Below are 12,417 nucleotides of genomic sequence, written 5' to 3' on the forward strand. Positions count from 1 at the left end.
CCATGGTAATTAAACAAACAATATGGTCATTAAGTGAATTAATTTTCTCCAGTGGTTGGTTTTTTTTAATGACACCTGGAAATAAGCATTGGAAGCCAGCAAAAAGTGTCCCAAATAATAGTCGTGACCATGAGACACTGCAAATGTCCATAAAGGTGAATCAATTACCAAGCATCCAAAATGTGATCATATGACTATGGGTGTGTATGTGGCCATTGTGCCGTTTCCCCCCGAAAATAAGCCCTCCCCCAAAATAAGCCCTCCCCCAAAATATTTAAACACATGCGCCCGAAAATAATAAGACCTCCCTGAAAATAAGGCCAAGTGCTTATTTCAGGGTTCAAAAAAATATAAGACAGGGTCTTATTGGGGAATTTCCGTGGGGAAAATATGGTAACTTCATAAAAGGATCCTATGTACCTCTGGGGAGGTCTGTGTAACTTTGAATGATAAGTAACCAGTCATACGTTGAGGACTATCCATATATTAACCATTCCGCTTTTTCAGTTTTTCTCATCATTGCTCAAGGATGTTCTCTATTGTCATCCTAAGATAAAGATGGCCACAAATTGAGCTGGTCTGTTTTTCTGTACAAGTAGTTTTCTTTATTTATGAAACATTAGTTGCAGCCATGCATCATTTTTATTTTTTAGCAATGGATGCAGAGCCTGTAAAATCGATAGCAAAGATTGATGGTGCATTTTGAAATATGCCACCTTCCCATTGGACATCAAAACTTTCTTCCGGGACAAGAAGACTGGCAGGTGCACTTAGGTTCATGTTGATTGGTTCTGGAGGCTTTTTATTTAATCATAGTCCTGTTGTATTTGAACTGAGAAATAATAAATTCCAGCTTCAGAACAAACTGTCATACCAAACCATAGTCTGAAATGGGTTTAAGGTTAAAATTTGGTGTCTGGTTTCCCAAAACTCTGAAGACTTCCAAAATTTATTGCAAAATACTGAGCAGTAAAGAAGGAAGAACAGGGCTGTATTTGTACACATAAGTCTTATACATATCTTGTCTTAATAACCTGAAATTGTAATTTGAACTGAATGATGCCTACTTCATTTGGCACTGTGAAAGCCTTGCTTTTAAATCTTTGCTGTCTGATTATACTGTGGTTGTCAGTTAATTGTCCCCTGTCAACCGCAACCACCTATGTACAAAATGGGAAAATAAAACTCAGCTTTGAGTTAGAGTTTTGAAAACAGTCCCAACCTTCCATGATACAGATAGTCCTCAATTTACAATCACACTTGGGACCTGAATCTTGGTCATTAAGATACCCGTATGACTTTTTTGTTCAGCAGCCACAATCCCAGCTTTCCCAGTTGTGTTCATTAAGCAATTATTTGGGGGTGCCTCAGGGGCTATGGGCTCACTGGTGGGCAGAAGCCCTCTACACTCCAGCATGCTTGGTCTACTTATCTTTGCCTTTTCCCGTATCTGATGAAAGCATTTTTCTAGCCTTCAGAACAATCACATTCATTAGCATCCTGGCCAGTCTTCCTAGCCTTTGGAATGATCGTTCTGAAGGCTTAGAGAGGGTTTCTGTAAACCAGAAACCTGGCAGAGGCAGGTAACAGTAACAGAGTTGGAAGGGACCTTGGAGGTCATCTAGTCCAACCCCCTGTTCACACAGGAGACGTATACTAGGGATTCGAACTACCAAACTGGTGACCTTTCTGATCGACAAGCTGAGTGTCTTAGCTATTGAGCCATCTAGCCAGGCAATCATTCTCTTTACAAAACAGTCTGTTGCATGTGAAGTCTGTTATATCAAAGTCTGGTAAATTAAGATTTCAGTATCCAAAGCAAAAAGTGGGGAGTATGAGAGCAATAGCAACAAATATGTAATTTCCCTTACATACATTTTGGGATGAGTTCGATTCTGTGACTCCCGAGGACGTGGACAGGCTGCTGGGGAGGCTGCATGCCACTACATGTTTACTGGACCCGTGCCCCTCCTGGCTGGTGCTGGCCACTCAGGAGGTGACACGAGGCTGGCTCCAGGGGATTATAAATGCTTTTTGATGGAGGATCTTCCCGCCGCCTTGAAAGAGGCGGTGGTGAGACCCTCCTCAAGAAGCCTTCCTGGACCCAGCTATTTTGGGTAATTACTGCCCAGTCTCCAACCTTCGCTTATCGCGAAGGTTGTAGAGAGTGTGGTGGCGTGGCAGTTTCCTCAGTACCTGGAGGAAGCTGTCTATCTAGACCTGCTCCAGTCCGCTTCCGCCCGGCATAGCACGGAGACAGCTTTGGTCGCGTTGGTGGATGACCTCTGGAGGGCCAGGGACAGGGGTTGCTCCTCTGCCTTGGTCCTGTTAGATCTCTCATCGGCTTTTGATACCATCGACCATGGTATCTTGCTGCGCCGGTTGGAGGGGTTGGGAGTGGGAGGCACTGTTTATCAGTGGTTCTCCTCCTACCTCTCTGACCGGTCGCAGACGGTGTTGACAGGAGGGCAGAGATCGACCGCGAGGCACCTCACTTGTGGGGTGCCGCAGGGGTCTATTCTCTCGCCTCTCCTGTTCAACATCTATATGAAGCCGTTGGACGAGGTCATCAGTGGCTTTGGGGTGAGCTATCATCTGTATGCTGATGATACTCAGCTGTACTTTTCCACCCCAAGCCACCGCAGCGAAGCTGTCGAAGTGCTGTCCCGTTGTCTGGAGGCCGTACGGGTCTGGATGGGGAGAAACAGACTCAGACTCAATCCATCCAAGACGGAGTGGCTGTGGATGCCGGCATCTCGGTACAGTCAGCTACAACTGCAGCTGACTGTTGGGGGCGAGTCATTGGCCCCGACGGAAGGGGTGCGCAACTTGGGCGTTCTCCTGGATGGACGGCTGTCGTTTGAAGACCATGTGGCGGCCATCTCCAGGAGAGCTTTTTACCAGGTCCGCCTGGTTCGCCAGTTGCGCCCCTTTCTGGACCGGGATGCCTTATGCACGGTCACTCATGCTCGCCACTTCGCCTGAATTATTGCAATGCTCCCTACATGGGGCTACCCCTGAAGTGCACTCGGAGACTTCAGCTAGTCCAGAATGCAGCTGCGCGGGTGATTGAGGGAGCACCACGTTGCTCCCGGGTAACACCACTCCTGCGCAGTCTGCACTGGCTACCTGTGGTCTTCGGGTGCGCTCAAGGTTTTGGTTACCACCTTTAAAGCGCCCATGGCTTAGGGCCCGGTACTTACGGGACCGCCTGCTGTTACCCTATGCCTCCCATCGACCCGTACGCTCCCACAGAGAGGGTCTCCTCAGGGTGCCGTCCGCCAAGCAATGCCGGCTGGCGGCCCCCAGGGGAAGGGCCTTCTCTGTTGGAACACCTACTCTGGAACGACCTTCCCCGGTTTGCGCCAAATATCTGACCTTCGGACCTTTCGGGAATTAAAACTCACTTATTCATTCAAGCGGGACTGGACTGATTTTTTAGACTTTTTAAATTTCTAAATTTTAATTTTAAATTTTTAAATCTTCTGTAATTTTATATGGGGTATTTTAGGTTCGTCAATTTGACGGTTTTAATTCGGCCACCATTGAATAAGTATTTTAAATTGATTTTTAACTTTGTATATTTATTGCTTTTTATCTTGGCTGTACACCGCCCTGAGTCCTTCGGGAGAAGGACGGTATAAAAGTTTAATTAATTAATAAATAAATAAATAAATAAAGGAAAATTACATAAATATAATTTCTCTTACATAAAGAGACCCAGTTGGCTAGGTTTATAAACTAAAATGGCTGGGCTCCCATGTTGCATTGAACTGGGAGCAAAGAAATCTTTTGGACCAAGTGGATGAATCTTACCTTTGTTTTATGTTCCACAGAATCACCAATATTTATTTGGACGTTTGCAAAATAAAACAAAATAAGGCTAGGGTGCACAGGTGACTTAGGTTGTGATATAGAAAGCTCTCAGACCTAGGTTTTACACACAGATGCAACTAGGATAGTTTTCAGTGTTGAGATATGAGTCAATATCTAAAGTGCCAAAACAGCTAAGTAGTGAGTGATAACAGACCTTTTAAGTAAACTAAAATATAAATACTGGTATTTATATGTAACACTGAGGAAATCTTCATTTCCACAATTCTCCATAGTTTAAGATTTTATCGAGATTGATTTCTTTCTTTCCAGATGATGTAGCATCTTAACTACTGAAATCATTTCCATATTTGCTGATCCCGTGAATATGCAGGATCCTTAAATACAAATCACTGCTTTTGCTGTTTCTTTTCCTTCCGGTTGTGTGTTTTGCATGTATTTCAGGCAAAATAAATCATCATATATTTCTATTTTTAACCTATGTTTTTGTTTACATGAGATTGATAGTGCGCTATTTCTTCTCTTTTCATTAGGTGTAGCTGAAGAAAAGAAGTAGAGGAGGAGGGGTTGAATCCGTTTACCTGCAGCGAAGGGGTGGAACTTTCGCCGACCAACACAGCTGAAATTCCGCCATTATGAATGAAGTCGCAATAGTGAAGGAAGGATGGCTGCACAAAAGGGGTAAGCCAGTTCACCCACGTGCACATAACATCTTCAGCATCCATCCCTTCATTCTTCTTATTCAGGGAAGACCAGGTATTGCCAAAAAAGTCAAGAAGGTGGTGGCAACTACATAATCAAAACTTTGCCCCTTCGTATATGTAAAAAAAGGAGTGAAGATTTTGATCATGCATCCATGGCTGCTCTTTTGACAATCCTGATTTTCCACTTCCTATGGATCCCATGCTACTTTCAGTCCCTTTAAACCTGCCTTTTTGTCATTTTTGTAAACTACCTTAAACACCAGCTGATGGAGGAACAGTAGGAGTAAAAGCAGTGAGTGAAATTCAATTAAAAGTCACTAAAACAAAAGTGCTGTCTTTTTTTTTTAATTATTATGGTCATAGACCAGCATAAAAGTGCTTTGTTACATTTTAGTGGCCCAGTAAAATAGTAAAATTCAGAAGCCGAAGTGGGATACTCCTGAAGCTGTTTATATAAATGTGTTCCCAAATAAGGAATGGTAGCCAAGTGGAGAGAAAGGAATATTTGCCTTTTTTGTTACAGTTGCAAGAAAATTGTGTGTTGTTAGTGCTACTGTAATAAACAGGTTACATCTATTAACGCTGGCAACCACAGATGTATGAATGAGGCTTCCTGTTTTGTGCAAGATTTTTTTCTGGAAAACAAAATGAACAGTAGCAAAGGGAGTGCTTAGATTTTATGGGCTTCTAAAGCAGAGCTCAGTGATTCTTTTAATTCAGAGGATGCGTTTGAGGTTTTGAGAGTAACGTGTTCATTTTTGCAAATCGACTAATCACAATAACCCCATTTAGTAATAACCCATCAACCCTTCAGATGGTTCTCCAGTACCCCAGAATTTTCTTTTCCCTTTCTTACCTTGAACAAGTGGGTACACCCTGTTTTCCCCAAAATAAGACATCCCCTGATAATAAGCCCAATCGGGCTTTTGAGCGCATGGCAATAAGGCCAAGCGCTTATTTCAGGGTTCAAAAAAATAGAAGACAGGGTCTTATTTTCGGAGAAACACGGTTCTTCCGAGCAATCCACTTACCCAGAAGAGACAAAGTCACCTGCTGGGTTGCTGCCCAGCTATCTGCAGGTGCCATAAAAATGGAGAAGTAGACTATTTTTCACTACTCTTACCACCACAAAGATTCTTACTTGTGCTTGGTTGGCTTTGATCCTAGTCTTCCTCCAGCAATGTTCTAGGCGTTATGTGTGCTGTCTCTTCTCCTGGAGCTATTCTGTAAACTAAGGCACTCTATGAGATCACAAACACAGAAAGTTCACACAGGGATTATCCAAGTCCCTTGTCACATTCTCATTCCATGCTGCAACCAAGACCTCAATTGGACTATCCACCTCAGGAATAATTCCAAGCTCCCTCTGATAACTTAGTGCGGGGGTGGGGAACTATGGCCCTTTTATGACCTGTGGACTTCAACTTCCAAGTCCTGAGCCTGGATGTTAAAGTCCACAGGTCATAAAATGGCCATAGTTCCCCACCCCTGCCTTGGTGGAATTCATCAGTAATCTGGGATAGGCTGATTAAATAATTCCTTCCCCTTTACAGTAGGGGTTGACTACAGAGAATTGTAGAGTCAAGAGGCAAGGAAGTGATGTTAACTTCCCCCAACCCCAGATCATATTGCAACTACTCGTATGTCCTTCTTTGTACATCAGGTCTTCTCCTTCCTCAAAATGTCACTATTTAAAAGATTCATTAATGGGAAGCTGTCACGCTGCAAAACAAAACGTTCGTCCTCAACGTAATCTCTATTTCTAAGAGAGCCTCTAGGTCCCACATAGTACTTGAGAGATATTTTGAAAATAAAAAACAAGTAGTTGATTTTCTTTTACAGCAGTTATAAATTATTTTATCATATTGATTTATAATATTTACATTTTAGAATCTGTTTCAGAACCACATATCATAATTTCACTTTGTTTGTTTCAAGCAAAAAAAAAAAATCAATAAAGAGGTACTTTGACAAGGTAGCGCACTCTCAGACACTGTTGGCATGGAATTTGGAAGTCTTCCTATCCAGCTCCTGTTGCAAGTAGCAGCTATGGCTGAAGGGAGGAGGGGCTTTGCACAGGTTTAACAGGTGTGCCAATTGTACCCTTTCCTGGGCCAGGAGGCCTTCCTCACAATCATACACAACTCAGTCACCCCTTGACTGATCACAGACCTTTGGCAAGGACAACCAGTACCCCTTTCTTCCTTTTTATTCCCCTCTGAATCTGTTCCTAGACCACACTTAGAGAGAATCATTGGTATAGAAGACCAAGCCTTATCCAGTTGGAGCTTCCACAGGAATAACCTCACTTTCCCCATCTATACTGACTAAAACTCCCTGCATAGGAAGCAATAAATGTGCTATAAAACAGTAACTCCAAATCCCAGCACTTTCAGACAATCTAGAGTAATCATTGAAAACGTCTGAGAAGCAAATGCAAGGCTTTTTGTCTGCAAAAAAAGAGGAAAAATGTGCAAACATGCTACAGCAGCTTGGAGGATAGTTAACACAGACACAATGAAGTCAGAATTATTGTCACACTATAAGCTAAGATCCCAGACACAGGCACACTATGATTGGTTGAGTTCATTCTTCATCACTGCTACAGGCATTCCTTTACTTGCTTCATCTCTTCCTGTAATCTCTGTGTCCCAGAGATCAATAAGGCAAATGCCAAAGCTGCCTGCATAATTCCTGTGAAATCAGTAAGTGTCTCTAAAAGCATAAAGCAGGGGTGTCAAACTTAAGTGCCGCATCAGGATTGTGTTTGATCTTGGGGTGAGGGCGGGCCATGGCCAGAATGGGCATGGCCAGCTTGACATCACTTGTGTCGGGGGCACCTGTGGCCCAAGCACTCTGCCAGCGAAAACAGGCTCCCGAGGGCTGTGTACCTTCCAAGCACGTGGCGCTCGCAATTTCTGTTTTTGCTGGTAGAGGCACTGCGGGTCGGTCCTTTGCTTTTTCCAGGGTGGCCCCGCAGGCCAGATCTAAGCCTTCTGTGGGCCGGATCCGCCCCCCGGTCCTTGAGTTTGACATCCCTGGCCTAAAGGGTCTATTAGGCACCTGGTTCCAACTATCTTACGCAAAGGTTTACATGAAATCCATCATAATCGAAAGCAAAGGGACTCCACCATCAACCTTGCAATAAAATCCAGGAACTGAAGGATGACTGCTGCTAGACATTTGGGCAGCTTCCCCATCTTGTTTGTAAAGCTCAGTGTTACATACAGGCCCAATTGCGCTTACTTATTTAGTGACAAAGAGGCCAAGGGACAGGTGTGCATGTCAGGTTCTTCCTTGCTCTACCACAGTCTCTTCAGCAGATGATTGCTCTGCCTTTTAAACCCTTAGGGCACAGGTATCAAACTCGTCATGTCATGTTGCCGTCACGTGATGTTTCACGACTTTTTCCCCTTCGCAGAGCTGGAGTGGGCGTGGCCTGCATGTGACGCATCTGGCCCACAGGCCGCTAGTTTGACACCCTTACCTTAGGGGAAAGCTATTACAATAAAACTCTTCTCGTGGCCTTTTTGAGATTGGGAAGAATGAGCACCCTGGATGTTTCACAGTGATAAAAAAATATGTAACTGAAAACATAACAGCATAATTACTTTTTGCCACTTCTGACAATAAAGTAACTGAAAAACATTACCAAGGAATATTTGGAAGCAATTCCTAAACACCTACGAAAGAGGAAAAAAGCCAGAAGTTTGTTTCAGAGAGGATGAAAACATTTGAGAACTTGCAAAGCATATCTTTCTACAAGATTATGTAGGTCATACTGAGAATCAGTTAATCTTCAGGATTGAGAAGGGATTTAAACCCAGATCTTGTCCTAATCCAGCATTCTCTATAGTAAACTTGCTGTTTTTTCTCAGCTTGACTGCTGACCGCTTTGCTGTGTTGGAGATTTTAACAATTATTGTCTTTTACCATAATTTAATTCATGTATGAAGATATCGGATTGTGCCTTTTGTTTTTATTTTTGTTTTGCATTTTTGGGTGTCTTTTTAATAGTGTCTTTCCGTTCACAATAGCGGCAGTTTAAAAATAAACTGAGAATGGAGAGGAAAAAAAGTGACTTTGAAAGGTTTTTAAGTAAACTAACCACAGGATGTTTCCAAAACCAGTGTCTGATACTGTGAGCTTGTGAAACATATTCAGGCTATAATTACAAGAGAAGCTTGCGAAAAGAAAATCTACAGTAAAAATATATGGATTTCTTAAAATTTTTCTCTTTCATTTCTTTAAAGGGAAATGAACATCTATATACGATAATTTTTTGGGAGGTAAATTCCCCATGCTTCCTTGAATTTATTTTGATGCATAAGAACTTGGTTCACAGATTTCAATAGGATAAGAGATCTTCTTACATGATCATCCATTGCAGAATAGAGCTTTACATGTTGAAGTTGGCTTAGAAAAGGAAGAACATAAGACATTAAAGCTGATGCATGTTGGACTGAGAAATTCAAATAATACCAAAAAGACACAAATCAGAGCATAGAACAACTCAGAGAAGTAGTGCAAGATCAGAAGATGTGGAGAGACACGGCCCATAGAATCACCAAGAGTTGGATACGACTGACTGGATAACATCATCATCATTACCATCATTTGCTTCACAGAGCAACCTTATATTGTGACAGTTATGTCAATGTGCTTATTAAAATTGGACTCCTAGACCATCTGATTGCCCTAATGAAAAGCCTATACACATGTCAGGAAGCCAGAGAAGGATCAGAAGAAGGACAAACAGATTGCTTCCATTGTTTCCAGGTTGGCAAAAAAATAGAGACAAGGCTGCATATGCTTATTTATTCAACATATACGCAGATTATATATATTATGGGAAACTGGATTGAAAGAACAAACAATCTATGCTATGCTGATAACAGTAACTTTGATAGCTGAAATGCAATGATCTGCAAGCCCTAGTAATGGAAGTCAAGGTACATAGTGGAAAAATAATGGGACTAAAATATATAGAAAACCAACTTAATGACAACAGGTACAGCAACCATCCTTAGAACTGACAATGAAGGTTTTGAAGTGATTGAATGCTTCTGCCTTATAGGATCATCTGTCAACGGGGCAGGAAGCAACAATTCCAATAATTGCTATTGTATAGAATAGCAACATGTCCTTAGGAAATGCTCAGATGCCCATAGTTACAAAGATTAGAATTTTGCAAGAAACAGATTTTCCCATAATACTGTATGGAAGTGAAAGTTGGACTTCGAAGAGGCAGAAGTGAAAGAGTGTTAATTATTTTGAATTTTTGGTGTTGGAGAAGTTTCTTGAGAATATTACAGATAATGGAAATGGAACAAAAGAAATGGATCTTTGAACAGAGTTCTCATTCAAGACACAAAGCTTCAAATTATCATACTTCAGATGCATTACTCCAAGATACAGCTTTCTGAAAAAGTTTGTAATGCTGGGCAAAATAGAAGGAAAGAGAAGAAGCAGCAACAAGGCAGATGGTCTTAGTTACAGCATCAACGGGTGCCTCATTGGAAGACATGGCCAATGAGATTGGCAACAGATTCTCCTGCAGAAAGTCTATCTGCATAGTTGTTAAGAATTGACACTGATTTGATGGCACATAATTAATCAAACGAAAGGATCATGATATCCCCTGTGCATCAGAAATGGTTGTTTAAATTTAGCTCTTTCATTCAGATAGAGTTATATACATATAAGGGAATAGAGCAGAAACTGGATTTCTTCGAGGGCCGGATCATCATTGTAGTTCTCCTCCATGGGGAGGGGGGATGATGGATGTCTCCTGCAGCAGCCCCCTGCACCCTATTTTTGGCCTGGATGGCCATCTGCCCCCCCCGTCCCCCGTTTTGGCCGGCAGAGTGGTGCAGGAGGCCATCCAGGCCAAAAACAGATTGCATGGGGGACACACTCAAACCCCGCCCCCTGAGTGCCCTGTTTTCACTAGCAGAAGCACCGCGGGCCGGTCCTTTGCTATTTCCAGGCTGGACTCATGGGCCAGATTTAAGCACCTTGCAGGCCTTGAGTTTGACACTCCTGGAATAGATGGTCGTAAAAAAGGGAGTTCGAGATAGTTTACAAGTAGCTCAAGTGCTAAAATGCTTATGTATTTCTAATACCTGCTTTCATGCACAATGCCATGTATAAGGTTGACAATGGGGTAGCCTCTGGATGTTTTGAAGCACAATTTAAACGCGAGCTCAAGACTTTCTTTTTTCACCAAGCGGGGCTGGCCTGATTGATTGATTTTAATATTTGGGGATTTTAGCGGGTTTCTTAACAGGGGTTTATCTTTTGTATTTTTACCTAATAATTTTAGGTATACAGCAGTCTAATTAGATTTATAATTTTGTTATGATATTTTAAATGGTTTTGGATTATTGTCGTTTTACTTGCTGTACACCGCCCTGAGTCTTCGGAGAAGGGCGGTATAAAAATGTGAATAAATAAATAAATAAATAATAAATAAAGTATTGCCATCTTTGACCACCAGCTGAGGTGGCTGAGGCATGTGGGAATTGCAATGTAGTGTAATAGTTAAAAGACTAGGAAGACAAGGAAAATAGAGAGCTACCCACAAAGGATACCTTAGCAATCTGTTAGAAGAAGCAGGATATAAATCTGATAGATGCTTGGAGGATGCCACATTGCCTGTACTTGAAGAAGCTCATATATGTTAGTATATGAAGAGAAACAAACCTGGAAATCAAAATAATGATTCTGATGCTTCTGCTGCAACTTTGTGGTGAGGGGTGTTCCCCAGCAAGTTGAGATTTCATTAAAACAATGAGAAATTTGGGTTCCTGCATAGGGTTTTTTTTCTCTTTGAAAAAGTTCAGCATTGAAGTTTTGCATCAAGGAAGTAAATAGAAGCTCTCTTTGTCTCCCAATGGCCATTTATTTGCACATTCAAATTAATTAATTAAATTCAGGGCTTCTAATGATGCCTAAGCTTGGCAATTGCCTGATGTCCATTGCGGGGATGCAAATTTTCTACAAAACTAGGAGCAGCGGGTGGGTTGAACATCTAAATATATTGCAGAACTTTCTGTGTGGCAGTGTAAGAAGTTTCCACTGTGGCCTCCTATATGCCTTTTGCCTGCACTAAATGGGGAAATGAAATGAGACTCCTTCCTCTGTGTCAGTCTTTGTAGTTCCTGGCAATGCCATGAGTCAGTCACTTAAAGGAAGTGCTACTTCCAGGACAGCAGATGTTTTGCTCGTGGAAAAACTAGTCATCTCTCTGACCTCAAGCCAACAGTTTGCAGATCTTATGAATGAACTGTTCAGTTTTCAATGGACCTTGAGTAGCCTTGTGACTCCTATTGCAGTGACTTGGGCTTGCAAGAGCAGCAGCAGTTACAACTGAGTTCCTCTGCTTCTTGTGTTTTGTACATAAAGCTTGAAAGCACGTGGCGTAAGCTCTAGTACAGGAAAGCAATGGAGCAATGTTTTTGTGGCTGCTAAAAGTGAGGAAGCTTGGTACATGGTAGGGGAAGAAGCATTTTTCTATCCTGTATGTATCCCCCCAAAAAAGAAATATCACAAAGTTTGATGGTGGGGCTTAATACATTTTAGCTTATACTTTGTATCTTAAAAAACATTTTTATGCAAGCCCCCCCCTTATGTCTTGGGTTTTTATGGTACTTCTTGAGGCAATGCTATTGAATTATCTGATTTACTATTGGGTAAGGGACAGTGACTAATTCATTTGCCTTATTTTTTTTCCTTTTTAAAATATATATACTCTATCTATCTATCTATCTATCTATCTATCTATCTATCTATCTATCTATCTATCTATGGTGAAATCCAAATTTTTTTACTACCGGTTCTGTGGGTGTGGCTTGGTGGGCGTGGCAGGGGAAGGATA

The 12,417-nt window shown here is 41.9% G+C and overlaps 1 protein-coding gene across 3 annotated transcripts in view; it reads left to right on the forward strand.

Moving 5' to 3' along the window:
- AKT1 (AKT serine/threonine kinase 1) overlaps nt 1-12,417 on the forward strand; it is a 161,177-nt gene that overhangs the window by 56,441 nt on the left and 92,319 nt on the right. For all 3 annotated transcript variants that reach the window (XM_058162854.1, XM_058162853.1, XM_058162852.1), the window contains one exon: nt 4,368-4,515. In XM_058162854.1, coding sequence (XP_058018837.1) covers nt 4,470-4,515 — 46 coding nt within the window. In that variant the 5' untranslated portion in view covers nt 4,368-4,469. The remainder of the gene's footprint in view (nt 1-4,367; nt 4,516-12,417) is intronic.

This window comes from Ahaetulla prasina, chromosome 1 (assembly GCF_028640845.1).
Source record: "Ahaetulla prasina isolate Xishuangbanna chromosome 1, ASM2864084v1, whole genome shotgun sequence".
Classification (NCBI taxonomy): domain Eukaryota; kingdom Metazoa; phylum Chordata; class Lepidosauria; order Squamata; family Colubridae; genus Ahaetulla; species Ahaetulla prasina.